At 38.2% G+C, this 19,272-nt stretch overlaps 2 protein-coding genes and 1 pseudogene across 10 annotated transcripts in view; all 3 read right to left on the minus strand.

Moving 5' to 3' along the window:
* SYCP1 (synaptonemal complex protein 1) overlaps positions 1-19,272 on the minus strand; it is a 103,455-nt gene that overhangs the window by 66,533 nt on the left and 17,650 nt on the right. For 7 of the 8 annotated variants that reach the window (XM_080649152.1, XM_080649158.1, XM_080649155.1 and 4 more), the window contains exons 3-5: positions 18,558-18,669; positions 3,581-3,712; positions 1,788-1,872 (exon numbers count right to left, since the gene is read on the minus strand). In XM_080649152.1, the coding sequence (XP_080505278.1) occupies positions 1,788-1,872; positions 3,581-3,712; positions 18,558-18,608 (268 nt within the window). In that variant the 5' untranslated portion in view covers positions 18,609-18,669. Of the gene's footprint in view, positions 1-1,787; positions 1,873-3,580; positions 3,713-4,406; positions 4,516-18,557; positions 18,670-19,272 lie in introns of those variants that run through there. The other variant, XM_080649154.1, reaches the window with a different exon arrangement.
* On the minus strand, positions 7,293-12,719 carry LOC308237204 (bile acid receptor-like; the record flags this gene model as incomplete). The annotated part of the gene is made up of 5 exons (XM_080647767.1): positions 7,293-7,540; positions 9,929-10,048; positions 10,416-10,556; positions 11,191-11,307; positions 12,680-12,719. 5 exons carry the CDS (start codon positions 12,717-12,719, stop codon positions 7,293-7,295), a joined length of 666 nt encoding a protein of 221 aa, XP_080503893.1.
* On the minus strand, positions 12,689-16,337 carry LOC308237205 (bile acid receptor-like; annotated as a pseudogene). Its single transcript has 5 exons — positions 16,266-16,337; positions 15,787-16,107; positions 14,361-14,501; positions 13,122-13,261; positions 12,689-13,028 (listed from the first exon to the last, which is right to left on the minus strand). The product of its transcript is annotated as a bile acid receptor-like (transcript).

Consider the following 19,272-nt stretch of genomic DNA (forward strand, 5'->3'; position numbering starts at 1 on the left):
GTCCTCATCCATAGGTGTACGATTTTTGTCCAGTCTCTTCCTGCACCCCCCATTCCCCTTTCCCCCTGAGAATTATCAGTCCACTCCCTTTCTATGCCCCTGATTCTATTATAGTCACCAGTTTATTCTGTTCCTCAGATTTTTAATTCACTTGATTTTTAGGTTCACTTGTTGATAGATATGTATTTGTTGTTCATGATGTTTATCTTTACTTTTTTCTTCTTCCTCTTCTTGAAGAATACCTTTCAGCATTTCATATAATACTGGTTTGGTGGTGATGAACTCCTTTAGCTTTTGCTTATCTGTGAAGCTCTTTATCTGACCTTCCATTCTGAATGATAACTTTGCTGGGTAGAGTAGTCTTGGTTGTAGGTTCTTGCTATTCATCACTTGGAATATTTCTTGCCACTCCCGTCTGGCCTGCATAGTTTCTGTTGAGAAATCAGCTGACAGTCATATGGGTGCTCCCTTGTAGGTAATTAACTGTTTTTCTCTTGCTGCTTTTAATATTCTCTCTTTGTCTTTTGCTCTTGGCATTTTAATTATGATGTGTCTTGGTGTGGTCCTCTTTGGATTCCTTTTGTTTGGGGTTCTCTGCGCTTCCTGAACTTGTAAGTCTATTTCTTTCACCAGGTGGGGGAAGTTTTCTTCAAATAGGTTTTCAGTATCTTGCTCTCTCTCTTCTTCTGGCACCCCCATAATTCGGATGTTGGTACGCTTGAAGTTGTCCCAGAGGCTCCTTACACTATCTTCAACTTTTTGGATTCTTTTTTCTTTTTGCTTTTCTGGTTGAGTGGTTTTTGCTTCTTTGTATTTCAAATCTTTGACTTGATTCTTGCGTTCCTCTAGTCTGCTATTAGGTCTCTGTATAATATTTTTTATTTTAGTCAGTGTATGTTTAATTTCTAGTTGGTCCTTTTTCATATCCTCAAGGGTCTCACTAAATTTATCAGCCTTTTCTAGGAAATTCTTGAAAAACCTTATAACCGTGGTTTTGAACTCTATATCCAGTCATTTGCTTTCCTCCATTTTTCGTTTGTGATCTGTTTCTTTGTCTCCACATTTTCGCTGCTTCCCTGAGTTGGTAGAGTAGCTTTGTGTGCTAGGTGTTCTATATGGCCCAGTGGCTCAACCTCCCCAGTTACCTGAGGTGGACACTCTTGGTGCACCCCTTTGTGGACTGTGTGTACAGCCTTGTAGTTAAGTCTTGATTGTTAAGCAGACAGCCTTGAAGGTTAAAGAGCTTCACAGATAAGAAAGAGCTAAAGGAGTTCATCAACACCAAACCAGTATTATATGAAATGCTGAAAGGTACTCTTTAAGAAGAGGAAGAATAAGAAAAAGATAAAGATAAAAATTATGAACAACAAATTACATATCAACAAGTGAATCTAAAAATCAAGTGAATAAAAAATTTCATGAACAGAATAAACTGGTGAATATAATAGAATCAGGGGCATAGTAAGGGAGTGGACTGATAATTCTCAGGGGGAAATGGGTATGGGGGGTGCAGGAAGAGACTGGACAAAAATCGTACACCTATGGATGAGGACAGTGGGGGGGCAGGTAAGGGCAGAGGGTGGGGTGAGAACCAGGTGGAGGGGAGCTATGGGCGGGAAAAAGAGGAACAATTGTAATAATCTGAACAATAAAGATTTATTAAATTAAAAAATAATAATAATTTAAAAAGACTATTAATATAATAGTGTTATATTTTCAATATCTAGCAATGTAGATTTTAAAAATGCTTCTATGTGAGGTGATATATTGCTTTTCAAGTCTCCTACCTGAATCAATGTTCTTCCCATGTTTGGAGAGATTAGTCATTGCAAATGGAAAACAAGTGTCATCTTCAGTATCTTTGTTGAAACTCTGGAAACACAAAGAAGTTCTTAAATAAACTGTCCCATACAACTCTGATAACAAGCAGTATAAAGCAGTATAATATGTAGTTACACCTATAATATACATCTGCTTAAAGAAATGACTATAATTATAAATCCTTTAACATATAGTTAAAAATATCAAATGCTTTTGCCATGTAAATGAAGCAAAAAATTTAATTAGATATTCTCACTTATTAGGTGAACCTAAATTATCTATTATGCAATACATGCTTTGTAAGTATTCAAGAATAACATTAGAAATTTTAATTAGTAGCATAGGATATTAGTTTCCTTCAATTTCATTATGATCTTTCAATTTCATCATAATTAAGGATTATTTTTATTATATAACATTTTAATGTTACATTCTTGGCTAAAGAAACATAAGTTTTCTATGGCATATAAAAATTTAAATATTCATTGTTTCATTCCATCTCCAATATGAAGTTCAACATGAAACTCTTTTTAAATAATTTAGTAGAAAAAGCTTTGTTTCGCCTGAGAAACTTGATATAATTCTTCCTTTAGGTAAGAACTCTACTATATAGCCCTAACCAGTTTGGCTCAGTGGACATAGAGTTGGCCTGCGGACTGAAGGGTCCCGGGTTCGATTCCAGTTAAGGGCATGTACCTTGGTTGCGGGCACATCCCCAGGAGGAGGTGGGCAGGAGGCAGCTGATCAATGTTTCTCTCTCATTGATGTTTCTAACTCTCTATCCCTCTCCCTTCCTCTCTGTAAAAAATCAATAAAATATATCTTTTTAAAAAAAGAACTCTACTATATAAATAAATTTCCCTTTTTATCCTGCCAACCAGGAAGCTCAGAGGCAAATTTTAAGGTCAGTCACACAATAATTTTTACTAGTATGTTGACATACTTATCTCCGTGTTCTTAATTTTCCTTGATCCTAATATTCTCCTAATTTATATTTTACTATATCATTGTATATGTCTTATAAGTGGCCTCTAATCATTTAAAGAAAGAGGAAGAATTAAAATACTCAGGTTCCATTATGTCTGCAGAGTTCTAGAGCCACAGTGATCACTTCTTGAAATGAATGTTTCCTACACATATTAAGTATGCTCACTGTTCATCGGAAGCAATGCTTTTCAAAATTCTTGGGTAGCCCTAGCCGATTGGCTCAGTGGAGAGAGCATTGGCCTGCGGGCTGAAGGGCCCCAGTTCGATTAGGTCAAGGGCACATGCCAGATTGTGGGCTTGATCCCCACTGGAGGATGTGCAGGAGGCAGCCGATCAGTGATTCTCTCTCATCATTGATGTTTCTCTCTCTCCCTCTCCCTTCCTCTCTGAAATCAATAAAAATATATTAAACAAAATTCTTGGGTAAATCAGACTGCATTTACTGAAAAGAAAGACTTATAAAAAATATCACCACTAGCCCTAACTGGTTTGGCTCAGTGGATAGAGTGTCAGCCTGCGGACTCAAGGGTCCCGGGTTCGATTCCAGTCAAGGGCATGTACCTTGGTTTCGGGCACATACCCGGCAGGGAGTGTGCAGGAGGCAGCTGATCGCTGTTTTTCTCTCATTGATGTTTCTAACTCTCTGTCCCTCTCCCTTTCTCTCTGTAAAAAATCAATAAATTAAAAATATATATATATCACTGCTAAGAAACTACACCTGGCCTCATTTGCCTCAAGAATAGTCAAATTCAAGAATCAGATGCAAATTTACCTTGAAGAAATTAGGCTCTCCTCCCGCGGTCTGAGGTTTCACTGCAGATACCTGGCTGCTACTTAATCTTGGCGGCACAAACAAGGTAAACGGCTTCTGCTTCTCCATTTTCTCTCTTGCAGTCCAGTGGACCTATTGCCCCAAAGCGGGGAGGGGAGTGGAAGCGGTAAATGTTTTACTCTGTTTCACTGATATTTTAAAAGGAGAGATTAACCGGGGCCTTAAACGCATAGCCCATTGGCACAGACAGTAGTGTGAAGGCCTGGGAGGGGTGGGTGCAGGGTGGACGGGTCAATGGGAAATAGAAAGGGGCGGGGGGGGGGGACATCTGTAACACTTTCAACAACACAGATAAATTAAAAATAAATAAAGGTGATGTTGGTCTACTCAGGGACCATCTAAAGGAACGGATGGGACCTTTGCTCCAATATAAGCCTACGGTGTCGCTTGTCCCTGCGGGGGTCGGAGCAAACGCACCCCAGTTTGTTCCCAGCCCCCTTCTCTTCCTCCCTCTCCCCGACCAATGACAAGCATTAGCGAGAAACTCGAACACGGCATCACACTGAGACCTGAAAAGAAAGCGGGTTCCCGCGTTCCCCAGCCCTGTCACACCGCCTCGCCTCGCGGAGGGAACCTCACAGCCTTGGCTTCTCGGCCCACCACCCAGAAGGCACGGGAGACTGGCCGCCTGCGTTGGGAGGCGCAGTATCAAAACACGTCCCAGCTCCAGTCCTGGCCTCCAAAATGGAAGTCGGTACGCCTGCCCGGTACTCAAGCCCGCGAGAGCCCCCACCTGCCACCTAGGAAGAAAGCTAAAAGAACCTACGAGAACTTCGGCCTCCGAACTTCAGAAAAGACGCGGAGATCGCTCCACCTGCGCGGCCAGCAGGACGGAGTGATGTGATGAGGCTGGGGGCGGTGTAACGGCTAAATAACGGTCAATAACCGTCAACCACGTGAGCACGTGAGCACGCACGACTGACATCTCGCGAGATTTCCCCTTCCAGTATTTTCTGTACAGGCCACGTGCTTTAAACTCCCTGGTACTGTGATGGATGGGAGATGAGCGTGAAAAACCCACTTCTGTCCTCAAGAGCTCCGTCTTAGGAAGGAAACTGATACACAAACAAACAGTTATAACCACGTGTCATCATGTAAAGGTGGTCATGTTTAAGGAGTGGTGAGGACTCGGGGAAAGCGGCGCTCACCGTGGCTTGGGGGGTGCGGAGAGGCTTGGTCATGTGCTACGTTTCTGTTACTGCTTCAGTGGAGAATAAAAGGGTGGACACAGAGTTGCCTAAATAGGGAACGGGATAAAGAGTGTTCCTGCCCTGACCGGTTTGGCTCAGTGGATAGGGCGCCGGCCTGCGGACTGGAGGGTCTCGGGTTCGATTCCAGTCAAGGGCATGTACCCTGGTTGTGGGCACGTCCCCAGTGGGGGGTGTGCAGGAGGCAGCTGATCGATGTCTCTCTCTCATTGATGTTTCTAACTCTCTATCCCTCTCCCTTCCTCTCTGTAAAAAGTCAATAAAATATATATTTTTTTAAAAAAGTGTTCCTGATCAAGTAGTGAAAGAATATTTGTAAATGAGGTAAACTATGTGGATATGCGAACCAACATTTCCCCTATGGATATAATTTCACAGCCTAATTGAGCCAGTTAAATGAACAAGTGGTATGGTTGCACCTGAAATTCTCTCCCCTCTGTAAACTATTTCCTCCCCCCCAAAAAAAAATTAAACCATGTGTACTGACTCAAATAAAATGAAATAAAAGAAGAGTATTCGTGGCAGAAGGTTGGTAAAGGCACTGGCATTGAGAGATGCGTACAAGAGTGAGTGAGTCCAAGAAGTGTGTAGGTTGTGAGGACCAAGTGGGAAAATGGCAAGAAATGAGACTGGAGACTTAGCAGATATGAAGGCCTTGCAGAGACTTGGAAATTAGCCTTCATGAATGGGAATCTGGAAGGCTTTTGAGCAGAAAGGGAGGCATGATCAAGCTCAGAGGAAAACGTGTAGAATGAAAATGGTTTAGGCTTAGGAGACTGGAGTCGCAGATACAGTTTCAGTACCTGAGAAGGTGTGAGCTAAGACAGTGGTAGTGGAGATGAAGAAGAGGTGTCAAATACGAAAGGAACTGATGTGGATAGGATGTGATGATTTTTTTAATAGTGAGCAACAAAAGAGAGAAAAGTCTAAGGGTGACGACCGCCTGGTTTCAGGCTTGGGAGACTAGATACAATAAATTCTGTGGTGCTAAGTACCAGGTGTGAGCAATGAGTTTTTCTAACTGTCTCCATGTATATAAGTGATGCCTTTCCAAAGGATTTCAGTAATATTTCTAAATAACCCATTTTGTTTAAGTTTGTATAATTTATTAGACATACTATTTTCTGCTAAAATTACAAAATTTTTGAGCTGGAAAGGATGTTCAAGAAAGGATGTTCAAAGAAAATTGAGTCTAGGTACCCTAAAAAGGATGAGATATTCTCTCCAAGAAATGATACCAAGAATATGCATATGGTACCCGCTGGTAATTGATACATTGAGTAAGATATTTTTAAGTTGAGGGTATAAATTAAATATTCCAAGTTTTACAACAATGAAAAATTCAACTATGGTCTTTTTTTTTTTCTTTATTGAAAACCAAAATGCTACTTCTAGTATTAAATTAACTTAATTCACGGTATTTATTTGCATCCAGTCTTTCGAAAGAATAGTGCCACCATAGAATTTCACACTTTCACATGAAATTTATTTTTTTAATATATTTTTATTGATTTCAGAGAGGAAGGGAGAGGGAGAGAAAGAGAGAAACATCAATGATGAGAATCATTGATCAGCAGCCTCCTGCACGCCCCACACTGGGGATCGAGCCCGCAAACCAGGCATGTGCCCTTGACCGGAATCGAACCCGGGACCCTTCAGTCCATAGGCCACCGCTCTATCCACTGAGCCAAACTAGCTAGGGCTGAATTTTATTTTTAATGTATAACCATCCTCACAAGAATGAAAATATTTGTGGAAAGATTTTAAGAACTTCATTTTTTCTACAAAAGGTATTGACGAAACAAATGTAAAAATATTGTCTACCAGAATGAGCAGTAAATTGTGCTAAACTTCCCAATATATGTTAAAATGTTTTAGTGATTTGTCACTTTTTTTTTTTCGGTATCTTGCCATCATAAATTTTTAAATTTGGGCTTATAAAAAATCTCTTTTTTAAAGACATTAAGAAAAGGAGAAAGTTGAATAAAGCTCTTTTCCTCTTTAATTATAAAATACTGTAACAGGAATAGGTTTAAATGTTAGTTCCTTATCCATCAATCACATATTAACTAATGAGGTTCACAAACTGCCTTTATTCTGATTACATAGTTTCTCCTAGATAGCCTTTTTCATGTGTATAAGAAATCTACATATTTTTCATTCAATTTTAAACTAAATGAAAAAGTAGTTTCTTCAGATAATAACTATACTTAGCATTATTCCCTCCTGAAGGAAACATACAGTAACAATAACGGTTGCTTCTTTTGAATCCAATATTGAAAAGAATGCCAGGTGTCCCTCTAGTGGTGGCCCTATATTCCACAAAATATGATGAGTCCTGGTGATGTCCATTTTATGGTGATATATTGGTAATGCCACTCATTATCTATAATGATACGGTAACCTAGATTTAGGAATTTTAAGGTACACCACATTTTAAAGTTTCAGCAATGTGAATTCAGATTCCATTTCTCAGAGAGTAAACTAGCCAATTTGGGGACCTTTCTTATCCAAATGCTAAGTATTTCTGAATGGCTGTGATTGAGTGTCCTCAGTTCCGTGAGCCTCCCTATGAGCCGAGCAAAATGCTGTAGGTCTTCTGGATGATAAACTTTTGAATATTTGTACAAAATTTGTAAAATTGGCTCTTGTAAATTTTCCACATGTTGCTTATTTTTAAGGCATGGACGATCTGTAAAACATTGTCATATTTATCTTAATGAATACTAGAAAATGGTAGCAGAAAATGAATTTAAAACAAATTTTTTAATTGAAAATATTTACAGAATCCTTAACATATGCCAAATATCATGCTAAGTAAATTGCATCTATGCAATGTCTTATTTGATCTTCATAATACTCCATGAAGAGTATTCTTAATGGTTAAGCAGCAGCACTCATTCATCCAGTCACTGTGTTAGAGATACAGCAGCAAACAAGACAAAATTTTCTGCCCCTCATTGAGCTCATATTCTGGGTCTGTGAGGAGTAGGGGAGGAAAGAGACATGTACACATTTTTTAAAATAAACAAGTTACAGTAATAGGTGTTACAGAAAAAATAAAAGTAAGAGAATAAGAATGTAGAGTGGAGGGAAAGTAGCTATTTTTAAAAGGGTAACCATACGGAAAAGACATGTAGCGAAGATCCAAGATAGGAAAAGGAGGGAGCCATGTAACTATCTAGGAAAAGAGCTTTCCACGATTTATCAAGTATAGAACCCGTGACAGAAACCTACTTGAAAATTTCAAGGAACATATCCATCAAAAACCAATGGGATAGCCCCGGCCAGTGTGGCTCAGCTGGTTGGAATGTTGTTCTGTACACCGAAAGGTGGCAGATTCCATTCCCGGTCAGAGCACATACCCAGGTTTCGGGTTTGATCCTGGTTGGGGCGCTTATGAGAGGCAACCAATCGCTGCTTCTCAAATCGATGTTTCTCTCATCAGTGGAAAACACATCCTCAGGTGAGAATCTATACATATAAAAGCCTAAGCGACTGAACAACCAAACCACCATTCGACCAGTCGCTATGACATGCACTGACCACCAGGGGGCATATGCTCAATGCAGGAGCTTCCCCCTGGTGGTCAGTGAGCTCCCACAGCAGGAGTGCCTCCGTGGCTGCATGATGCGCTAGCGGGCAGCAGCGGTGGTGGCCGCTGCAGTGGCAGGCACAGCGGGGCCAGGATGAGCAGGAGCAGCGCGGCACCCAGCTCAGCCTCCTCCCCAGCCACCTGCCACTTCACTCACTACTACATCCCCCGAGGGGTCCCGGATTGCAAGAGGGTGCAGGCCAGGCTGAGGAACCCCACCAGTGCACAAATCTGTGCACCAGGCCTCTAGTTAAAAATTTTTTTTTTAAGCAAAAGGAATAGTGATAAGCAATGATAGAATGTTGGCTTTAATCTAAAATAGAAAGCCATTGAAGGGTTATGGGCAGAGGAATGGCATGACTTGGCTTGTTTGCAAAGAATTACTCTGGCTACTGTATAGAGCATAGAAGCTAGGGAGGCAAGGGCAGACGCAGGAAAGCGTACGGACAGTATTTTGATTAGGGTAGCAGGGACAGAGTAAGAGTTCTGGATATATTTTGAGGCTAGAGCCAACAGGATCTGTTGCATATTTAATATAAGTTTAAGAAAAAGATAGGCCCAGCCAGCGTGGCTCAGTGATTGGGTTTCAACCTATGAACCTGGAGGACACAGTTCAGTTCCCAGTCAGGGCACATGCTCAGTTATAGACTCGGTCCTAGGTGAGGTGTGCAGGAGGCAGCAAATCAATGATCCTCTTTCATCATTGATGCTTCTCTCTCTCCCTCTCCTTTCCTCTCTGAAATCAATAAAAATATATTTAAAAAAAAAAACACAACAACACAGAAAAACAAGAGGGAGTTATCCACTCTGTCAAATCTAACTGATTAGTCAAGTAAGATGAAGATTAAGAATTGACCAGTAGCGCCGAAACCGGTTTGGCTCAGTGGATAGAGCGTCGGCTTGCGGACTCAAGGGTCCCAGGTTCGATTCCAGTCAAGGGCATGTACTGTGGTTGCGGGCACATCCCCAGTGGGGGGTGTGCAGGAGGCAGCTGATCGATGTTTCTCTCTCATCGATGTTTCTAGCTCTCTATCCCTCTCCCTTCCTCTCTGTAAAATATCAATAAAATATATTTAAAAAAAAAAAAAAAAAAGAATTGACCAGTAGCATTAGCAATGCCAGATCACTGAAGATCTTCACAAGTTATGGGGAATGCACAGGAGAGGATAAAATCTGACTGTATTGGGTTCGGGAGTAAATGAGAAGAGAAAAATGGAAGTGGGAGTGTAGACAACTCTAAAAACATTTTTTTTTTCCTATAATGTAGAACAGAGAAATGCGAGACTAGCTGAAAGGGAGATGTGAGGTCAAGAAGGTATTTTTTAAGAGGCAAGAAATTACAGCATGTTTAAGGGAATGCTCTTATGGAGAAGGCAATTTTGAATCAAAATGGGTACTTTTGGCATCAGTGAATAATACAAAAACCACAAACCATGATTTCATTGCCAAACTTAATCCACATTTCTACTGCTGGGTAGTTTTTACCTGAAAAAAACACAGTTGTTGCTGCAAGCAGAGCATATTCAGTATTAGTAATATTAAGCTCACTCATTCTTCTGTAGAAGTAAAATTTATTTAGTGTGCCAATAAATTCTTCAGCAAAACCTAAAAATATCAAATGTAGTTTCATCAGAACTTAGTGCAGACTCACAGATATGACCATTATCACTTTTTCTCTAAGAAAAAAAATAAGTATAAGAAAATGAAACATTCTATCTGGCCAATCCTTTTCCATCTAATATTTTGTATTGTATGTTATATTTTACCAGTCAGCATAGTACCATGGTCAGCAAACTGCGGCTCGCGAGCCACATGCAGCTCTTTGGCCCCTTGAGTGTGGCTCTTCCACAAAATACCATGGCCTGGGCGAGTCTATTTTGAAGAAGTGGCATTAGAAGAAGTTTAAGTTTAAAAAATTTGGCTCTCAAAAGAAATTTCAATCGTTGTACTGTTGATATTTGGCTCTGTTGACTAATGAGTTTGCCGACCACTGGCTTAGTGGAAGAACAGTCTTTGTTGCAAAATGTTTCCATAGAATAAATAACACTTCCAACACCAGTATGATTGTGACAATTCAGTGAATGATCTGAATGATTTAATAATCTCATAGTACCTAGTAAAAGAGAAAAATATAAATTCTGATTTTAAAAAATATACAGATAGTAAATTCAATCTCTCTAAACTCTGTTACATAAGGAAACATTCTCAATGAAAGGTAGCTCTATCATTTTTATTACTGAAACATAAAGCTAGATAGTTCATATTTTATAGAAATATTATATAGAAGACCCTCCAAAAATATTTTTCCCATGATGCTATATAATAAAGAATGGCTTTCTTTAAAAGAAAAGCAAAAGTCAGACCAATAAATTAGAAAACTATAAACAACTATTATGAAGTACTTCCTACACTAACTAGTAAAATTAAAATATAATAAGAAAAAAAGCTCAATGTTATAAATCTGTGTCTAAATTTAATAGTAACTATTTTTTTTTATTTTTATTTTTTACAGAGAGGAAGGGAGAGGGATAGAGAGTTAGAAACATCGATGAGAGAGAGACATCGATCAGCTGCCTCCTGCACACCCCCTACTGGGGATGTGCCCGCAACCAAGGTACATGCCCTTGACCGGAATCGAACCCGGGACCCCCCAGTCCGCAGGCCGACGCTCTATCCACTAAGCCAAACCAGTTAGGGCTAAATTTAATAGTAACTATTAACATTAAGATTGAGTTGGCCTTTTTTACTTTCAGAAGCTGATGAAAGATAGTCTTTGTAAAGTTGCGCTGCATGAAGGAACATCACTTCAGTTTTTGATCCCTTCTGTAATGCAATCTGATCCTCATTGGTCAAATTTTTAAATCCTTTAAGAAAAGATCACATAATTGTTTTAAATAGATAATGAAAAGATAATTTTTCAGGTATAGGATTTAACATTTTGTATTATTTGTTTAGTTAATGATATAAATCTTAAATGTTCCCTTAGAATAATCATGATATGACTTTAAATCTGAATCAAATTCTTTTTTTTAATATATTTATTGATTTCAGAGAGAAGGGGAGAGGGAGAGAGATGATGATTATCAATGATGATAATCATGGATCGGCTGCCTCCTGCGTACCCTCTATTGAGGATGGAGCCTGCAACCCGGGCATGTGCCCTGACCGGGAAGTGAACCATGACCTTCAGGTTCATAGGTCAACACTCAACCATTGAGCTACACCAGCCGGGCTGAATCAAATTCTTGATTCCACATGGCAATATTTTGGGGCACCTTTATCAGAATTGAGTTAACACTTTCCTATAGTAAGAGCAAATTAAACATACTTTAGCCTTGAAGAATTTATTTTTACAGTGTTTTATCTGTATATGTAAATAGATTGCCCGGCTGGAGTGGCTCAGTGGTTGAGCAGTAGCCTATGAACCAGGAAGTCACAGTTTGATCCCTATTGTGTAGGAGGCAGCTGATCAATGATTCTCTCTCATCACTGATGTTTCTCTCTCTCTCTCTCTTCCTCTCCCTTCCTCTCTGAAATCAATAAAAATATTTTTTTAATAGATAACTAAGTTTTAGGCAACAGTGTCTTGATTTATTTATATTGCGTAGCAAATTTTGTATTCCGTATTTTATCTAAAAAACAAAAACAATTTATTTCCAAAAAGGAAAAACATACAACCAACATAAATTTTTCATATAAGTTTTTGAAATAATTTTTTAAATACATTTTTATTATTTTCAGAGAGTAAAGAAGAGGGAGAGAGAGATAGAAACATCAATGATGAGAGAGAACCACCAACTACTGCCTCCCATATGCCCCCCATTAGGGATTGAGCCTACAAACTGGGCATGTGCCCTTGACTGGAATCAAACCCAGGACCCTTCAGTCCACAGGCTGAGGCTTTAGCCACTGAGCCAAATCGGCTAGGGCAATTTTTGAAATAATCCTATATAATAAAAGGCTAATATGCAAATTGTTCCCTCGACTGGGAGTTCAACCAGGGGGCAGGGCCGGCCAGCCAACCACCTGTGGCCCCTCCCCCCCTGCCAACTCTTCCCCCGATTGACCCCCCCCACCCTGATTGGGGGTGGGACCAGCCCACCAACCTCCTATGGCCCCTCCCCCAGCCCAATTGGGGCCAATCCGGGCAGGCCAGCCGGCCCCCACCCATGGATGAATTTGTGCACCAGGTCTCTAGTTAGAATAATATTTTAAAGTATTTATACTTTTACCCACTTGATTGATTCAAGTAGGAAAAATAAACATGTTTTTGCATTTAGAAGCAGTTTTAATGAGAACATAGGCGACCCACAGGTTGAGAACCGCTAGCAGGGTCGCCTAAGACCATCAGAAAACACAGATATTTACATTACGATTCATAACAGTAGCAAAATTACAGTTATGAAGTAGCAACAAAAATAATTTTATGGTTGGGGGTCACCACAACATGAGGAACTGTATTAAAGGGTCGCGGCATTAGAAAGGTTGAGAACCACTGCTCTAAAGGAATTATATATTTTTGATGAGCAGTCACAATGTTAGTAATGAGCTGATGTTCTTGAGTTAGTTCCATGCTCTCCTGGACCTGTAAGAAAACGTAGGGGAAAACTATAATGCATAGTTACTAAATGAGACATCATTAAAGAAACAAGAAATCTTATAAGAAGAGTCTTGCCACTTTTCCAGATCTAGTGGTGGATGATACAAGATGATTGTCTACTCCTTCCTCATCCTCTTTGATGGTAGAGTAAAAACTATTCTTCTGCTTAAAGTTTTTTCGAAGATTCTTTGACTTGCATTGAATTTCTATGAGCAAACCTGTGACATTACAAAATTCATGTAAAATGGGTACAGCAAAGAACATTATAGATTTTGATGAAAATTATCTTACACTGTACCACATATATGATCAAGAGAATATCTTGAATTTTTTTAAGTGGGATAAGTCAATGTTTTCCTTACAAGACAATGGTATTTTGTTATGGCAACCTGAGCATACTAAGACTGGGATACAGTAAAGGATTCAGTCTGGTTGGATAAGATAACCTGAAGATCTTCAAACTGGGAAATTTAAGTAATAGAAATCCATTTTGGTGAAGAACTTTGACTAAAAAGTTTGGATTTGATTATAATTAGCAGCATAATATAAACAGAATATTGCATTGGTGTTTACTGAGTAAGAGTATAACTTAACAATTGGAGATTATAGCAGTTGAAGGCAGATTGAACTAATAGAATGGAGAAAAGGCCATGAAACTAGTATAATAGTATAAAGTGCAAGAGAATACGAGTTTGCACAGGGCTAGATTAGTCATGAAAAAATTAATAGTAGTACTCCATAGAGAAAAATGAATTTTAAAGTCACTATAAAATTTTGAGTCCTGGGGAATAGGAGGACTTGAAGGAATAATGCCAAAATCCTAGTACTACTACTGTGAGGATCAAATGACATAATGTAATTTATGAAGCTAAAAACAGTAAACATAGAAAGAACTCAAAAACTTAGGTCCTCTTCTGCCTGTTGAGTTGGGGTTTGACACCTATGTGTTGTTAGTAGGCTCTACATACCCAGGTCTCATGTAGCCTTCTAAAGACCGAAGAAGGGGCACTATCCACTTAAAATTCTGCTTATTCTAGATGCATTATATAACTTTAGGTTAAGTAATATGAAAATACAAGGATTTCCAATTAAGAAAATGGGATTATCACCATAATTAGAGCAATACAGTATAGAACAGGATTTATTAAAATAATTACCTAGATTGATAACTATCTTAATTTAACAGATGTTAGAGAAATAGCTTAAATCCAGACAAATATGACTCCTAAATCACAACTTGAAGAATGTATTAAGTTCTCAGTAAGGTAAGAAAAACTAAGATGTCCCTCAAAAAAAAAAATCCACCAGGTCACTTACATTCTGCCAACATTCCTACTGCCTTACACTTTTTCAGCCTGCACTTTTGACATTTTCTATGCATGTACACGTCCACTGCACAGTGACCACCATTCTTGCAAATATATATTGCATTTTTGGTAATGCTACATTGAAAAAAAACTAATAACAAAACAGAAATTTTCAATTTTACTATTAGGTATTTTTAGTTATTTTTAATTAATATATACCTTCAAGCAGAACTAAATAATCAAGTTAATTAAATTTTTTCAGTGTTTTTGTTCCTTAGTAAGACTTGGTTTAATATACAATTTCCTGGATAATTATTTTAATCCTCTCCTGTTTGATATATTCTATTTCAAGGTTGTTCCTTTCAATAATCACACTAAAAATTAAACTAAATAGCTCCATCACATTAAGACAACTCTACCTATTTTAATATGGTTATATCATCTAAACACATTTTTAAATTTTTTATTTAATGATTTTAGAGAGAGGTAGATAAAGAGAAACATTCATTCTTTGTTCCACCCATTCATGCATTCACTGGTTGATTCTTTTTTTTTTTAAATATATATATATATATATTTTTATTGATATTTTACAGAGAGGAAGGGAGAAGGATAGAGAGTTAGAAACATCGATGAGAGAGAAACATCAATCAGCTGCCTCCTGCACACCTCCCACTGGGGATGTGCCCGCAACCAAGGTACATGCCCTTGACCGGAATCGAACCTGGGACCCTTCAGTCCGCAGGCCGACGCTCTATCCACTGAGCCAAACCGGTTAGGGCCACTGGTTGATTCTTATATGTGCCCTAACCAGGGATTGAACCTGCAACCTTGACACATAGGGAAGACCTCTAACCAACTGAGCTACCCGGCCCGGGCCACATTTTTAAAATGATGTTGTACAGAATATCATGATTCCATGAAGTCCCTTTGGAAGAATGCATGCTTATGGAAAATAAAACTATATATAAAGAAAACCTCTTTTTCTCTTCTCACATTTCTACCTCAACACATAAAGGAAGAAATATTCTTCCAAACTTACTCCTCTTTCTCCTTTATCGAGAAAGTATTGCTAGTTTATTTGAGATGTTGAATGAGCCATGTTTTGTGTCTGTGTATGTATACTGGGGCAGAGTGGGGGTTCTACATTTTCTCTTTAACTTCCTGAATCCATGCATAGCAGTACCTCTTCCCATATAAATGCTTTTCTGCTATATAAGTACATTTAATTTTCTATTTAAATGTAAATTCAAAATGAAAAAAACTGAATCAAAACTTTATTTTCTATTTTCATGTCCTTTATCCCATAGATTAATCACCTTTAAGCATATCAATAGTTCTCTCTGCTTTTATTTTTCACAATGTAAAAAGTAACCATACATGCCTCAAATCTCATGCCTCTTCAGTAAACACTAGGATTTCAGTTTTGTTTTAACTATCCTTAGCTTTGCAATCTTCACAAGTAAGTGCATTATAATGATATCCTGATGCTGTATCACCACAAACTACACAGAGTTCTTCCTGTCCCTTAGTTCGCATGGAAGAATGAGTTAGTCGGGATCTTTTTATTCCAGCATCGTGGGCAACCACATAAATGGATTTATTTAATTCACAGGAACCAAGTCGACATTCTTCAACACTAAACTGTGGATCCAAGCTATAAGTGTTGAAATTACTTTGTAAAGATGGGGACTGTAGAGCTGGAGAAAACTGGGATACTGGCAATAAGGTGATTCTTGAAAATCAGTGTCATGCAGCTGATAATTGATTTATTCTGACCCAATATCTAGTTTTTTAACATAAAAAAAACACCAAATGGTAAAAAGTCAAAATGTCATATTGTGTTTAAATTTCAAAAGGTCTCATGCTCAATAAACAGAATTTTAGTTCAATATGCCCACTACATCCCAGGGACCTGCTGCTGTTTGGCATGAGGGGCAGACAGACAGTAAGCAGACTGAATTGTAGTGCATATAAATGCTGCCATCCAGAGGTATGTAGAGGTTACTCAGGAGCTGGGAGAAGGAGGAATGGTTTACATACTAATCCAGTTTCCCTTCTTCAGTAGAAATGAATATTTCCCAGTTTGGAATGAAAAAATGTTTTCCCCATCTTCTGCATGTACCTTGTTGTGGATACAACTGTTTTTAGTGCAGTTTAGTAGAGATGAATTAATAAATTATCCCACCCCTCCACCCAAGAAAAGTGAAACTAAAATACAATTTTACCAGTTATCTGGTGTTAAAGAGAAAACCATAGGCCCAAAATGGAATAATTGCAGTTTCAAACTTCTCCAGGAATGTAATCTTAATAGGTCAGTCAGGAATTTTTTGGTCAGTACCAATGAGGTGATCTTACACAACTCCTGGGGGCTCCTCTCTACTTGCTAGATGGCAAGCTGCCCAATTCATAAGTAGCTCAATAAAGCCAGAACTTCAAATTTACTCAACTAAATTTTTGTTCAACAATGGCAATTTCAAGCAAAACAAATGTCTGTTTGAACTCCCCATTTAATATACTTTAACACTCCTTTGCCATTTGTAGACTTGATTTAAATTCTAGATTCTTTTTGTTTGGCTGCTGAACAATTCTAACTACCAATTATCTGGGGATAAATTCACCTACCTCACAGGATTACTGTAAGAATAAAATAAAATATCATATGCAAAAGTATATATAAAACATAAAATTATGCTTAATGAATATCATTTTTATTATTTTTATTGTTATTATCAGAACCTCCCAAACACCAACTTACTTTCTGTTTTCAGGAGAATTTACTGTATTTAAATACAGAAAATTAGCTCCAAAAGGACCCAGGAATATTTAGTTGCTATATGTCTGTAAGTAGAAATATCTGTACTTTCCCTGGTACTAAATCACCAGGTGATTAGACTTACTCTCACCCTCAAAATTCTACCACCAAAATTGGTTAACAGTATAATTTTTATTAATCCACATAAATCATTTGCAATCTAAGAGCATCTAATCCAATACAAAGTGTTGAATAAATACTAATGACATCCTTATATAAGAAGAAAGATTATTAGTAAAAAATATATAACTTAAAAAAAAAGAGGGTCCTTCTTGGATGAGTGTCAAGACTGTAGAATACTGATTGATGTTTCACTGGCATGGAAATGAGTTCAAACTGTAAAAGGAAGCTGCATTTAAAATTAAATTGATATTATAGCTTTAGGAGAAAATTCCTATTGTCTCCTGAATTCTGTTTTATTTTTTTTCCCTTTCATAAAAATCTTAAGATTAAAATTTCAAGTATATTGAATAGCTACTCTGAATAGCAGTTATTAAATTACATGTAAACTAGCTTCAGCTAACCCCTAAAAATAACGTCATTTGCATGTTAATTCTATTTTTTAATTGAATATAATTTTAACTAATTGTGCTTTTTCTTCTTTACATTTAATTCTGGTTTACAACCTTTCAGTATTACTGATTTTTGAAGTTAATTGTATTCTCATGTAGGAAATAATTTAGTCCATGATTCATTTGCTAAATTTTTTCTCTGTAATTGCCCTGGCTGGTTTTGCTCAGTGGATAGAGCGTCGGCCTGCGGACTGAAGGGTCCCAGGTTCGATTCCAGTCAAGGGCATGTACCTTGGTTGTGGGCACATCCCCAGTAGGGATGTGCAGGAGGCGGCTGATCGATGTTTCTAACTATCCCTCTTCCTTCCTCTCTGTAAAAAATCAATAAAATATATTAAAAAAAAAAAAACACCTCTGTAATTAACCATAATCCCTCCCCCGCAAAAAAAAAGTCTTAAATTTCAATAAAGCTAGTTTACATACAATTTAGTAAATGGTTCAGAGTAGCAATTCAACATACTGGAATGTTTAATTAAAATGAATGATGTTTTATTAACTACTAGAGGCCCATTGCATGATATTCGTGCAAGAATAGGCCTTCCTTCCCCTGGCTTCGCTCCCAGCCACCCAGGAGCCGGCAAGTCCCCACTCCCAGCTGGAGCACCGCTCCTGTAGCTCCCTCCACTCTCCCCTCCCCTCATAGCAGGCGTCCTGCCCCGCCCGGTCGCTCTGTGCCTGCATATGCAAATTAACCTTCCATCTTTGTTGGGTTAATTTGCATACTCACTCCTGATTGGCTGTGGGCGTAGCAGAGGTATGGTCAATTTACATGTTTGTCTATTATTAGGTAAGATTATACTATTGTTTGGGGGTTACATACCATAGTATTGTGCCGGTTCAGCAAAACAGCATCCATCAGATACAGTGACATAAGTATTTGCCATTCTGTGGCCCAATTCTCACCTCTTCATCAGTGAATGCAGAATTAGAACCTGAAGGAAATAAAAATTGTATAGACTATATGAAAGTATGATCATCAGCCCTAACCGATTTGGCTCAGTGGATAGAGCGTTGGCCTGTGGACTGAAGGGTCCCAGGTTCGATTCCGGTCAAGGGCATGTACCTTGATTGCGGGCACATCCCCAGTAGGGAGTGTGCAGGAGGCAGCTGATCGATGTTTATAACTCTCTATCCCTCTCCCTCTCCTCCCTTCCTCTCTGTAAAATATCAATAAAATATATTTTTTTAAAAAAAGAAAGTATGATCATCAAATCAGTGTAATTTGATAAAAGTAAAATACTGTTTGGGAAAATAAAGAATTTAGCAGAATTTATATATGAGTTTATATTTAGATTTTAACTGGAAAATACTGATTTTTTTCATAGTTCTACACACCAAATTATTTAATTCTGCCTATTTCTTATTGCTCAGCTTTTTGCAAACAACTTAATAAATCTTAGTAAACTCACGGTGGCTCTTGGAAGTGTACCAAGCTTTGGAGTGAGGCTTTACACACCGCTCTCATACTTATTTATGGGTCATTGATTGAATCTCCTTGAACCTTGGTTTCTTCCTTTGTAGAAGAGAATAAAAAC

The sequence above is a fragment of the Plecotus auritus genome (genome assembly GCF_963455305.1).
Source record: "Plecotus auritus genome assembly, chromosome: 12".
Taxonomy (NCBI): Eukaryota; Metazoa; Chordata; class Mammalia; order Chiroptera; family Vespertilionidae; genus Plecotus; species Plecotus auritus.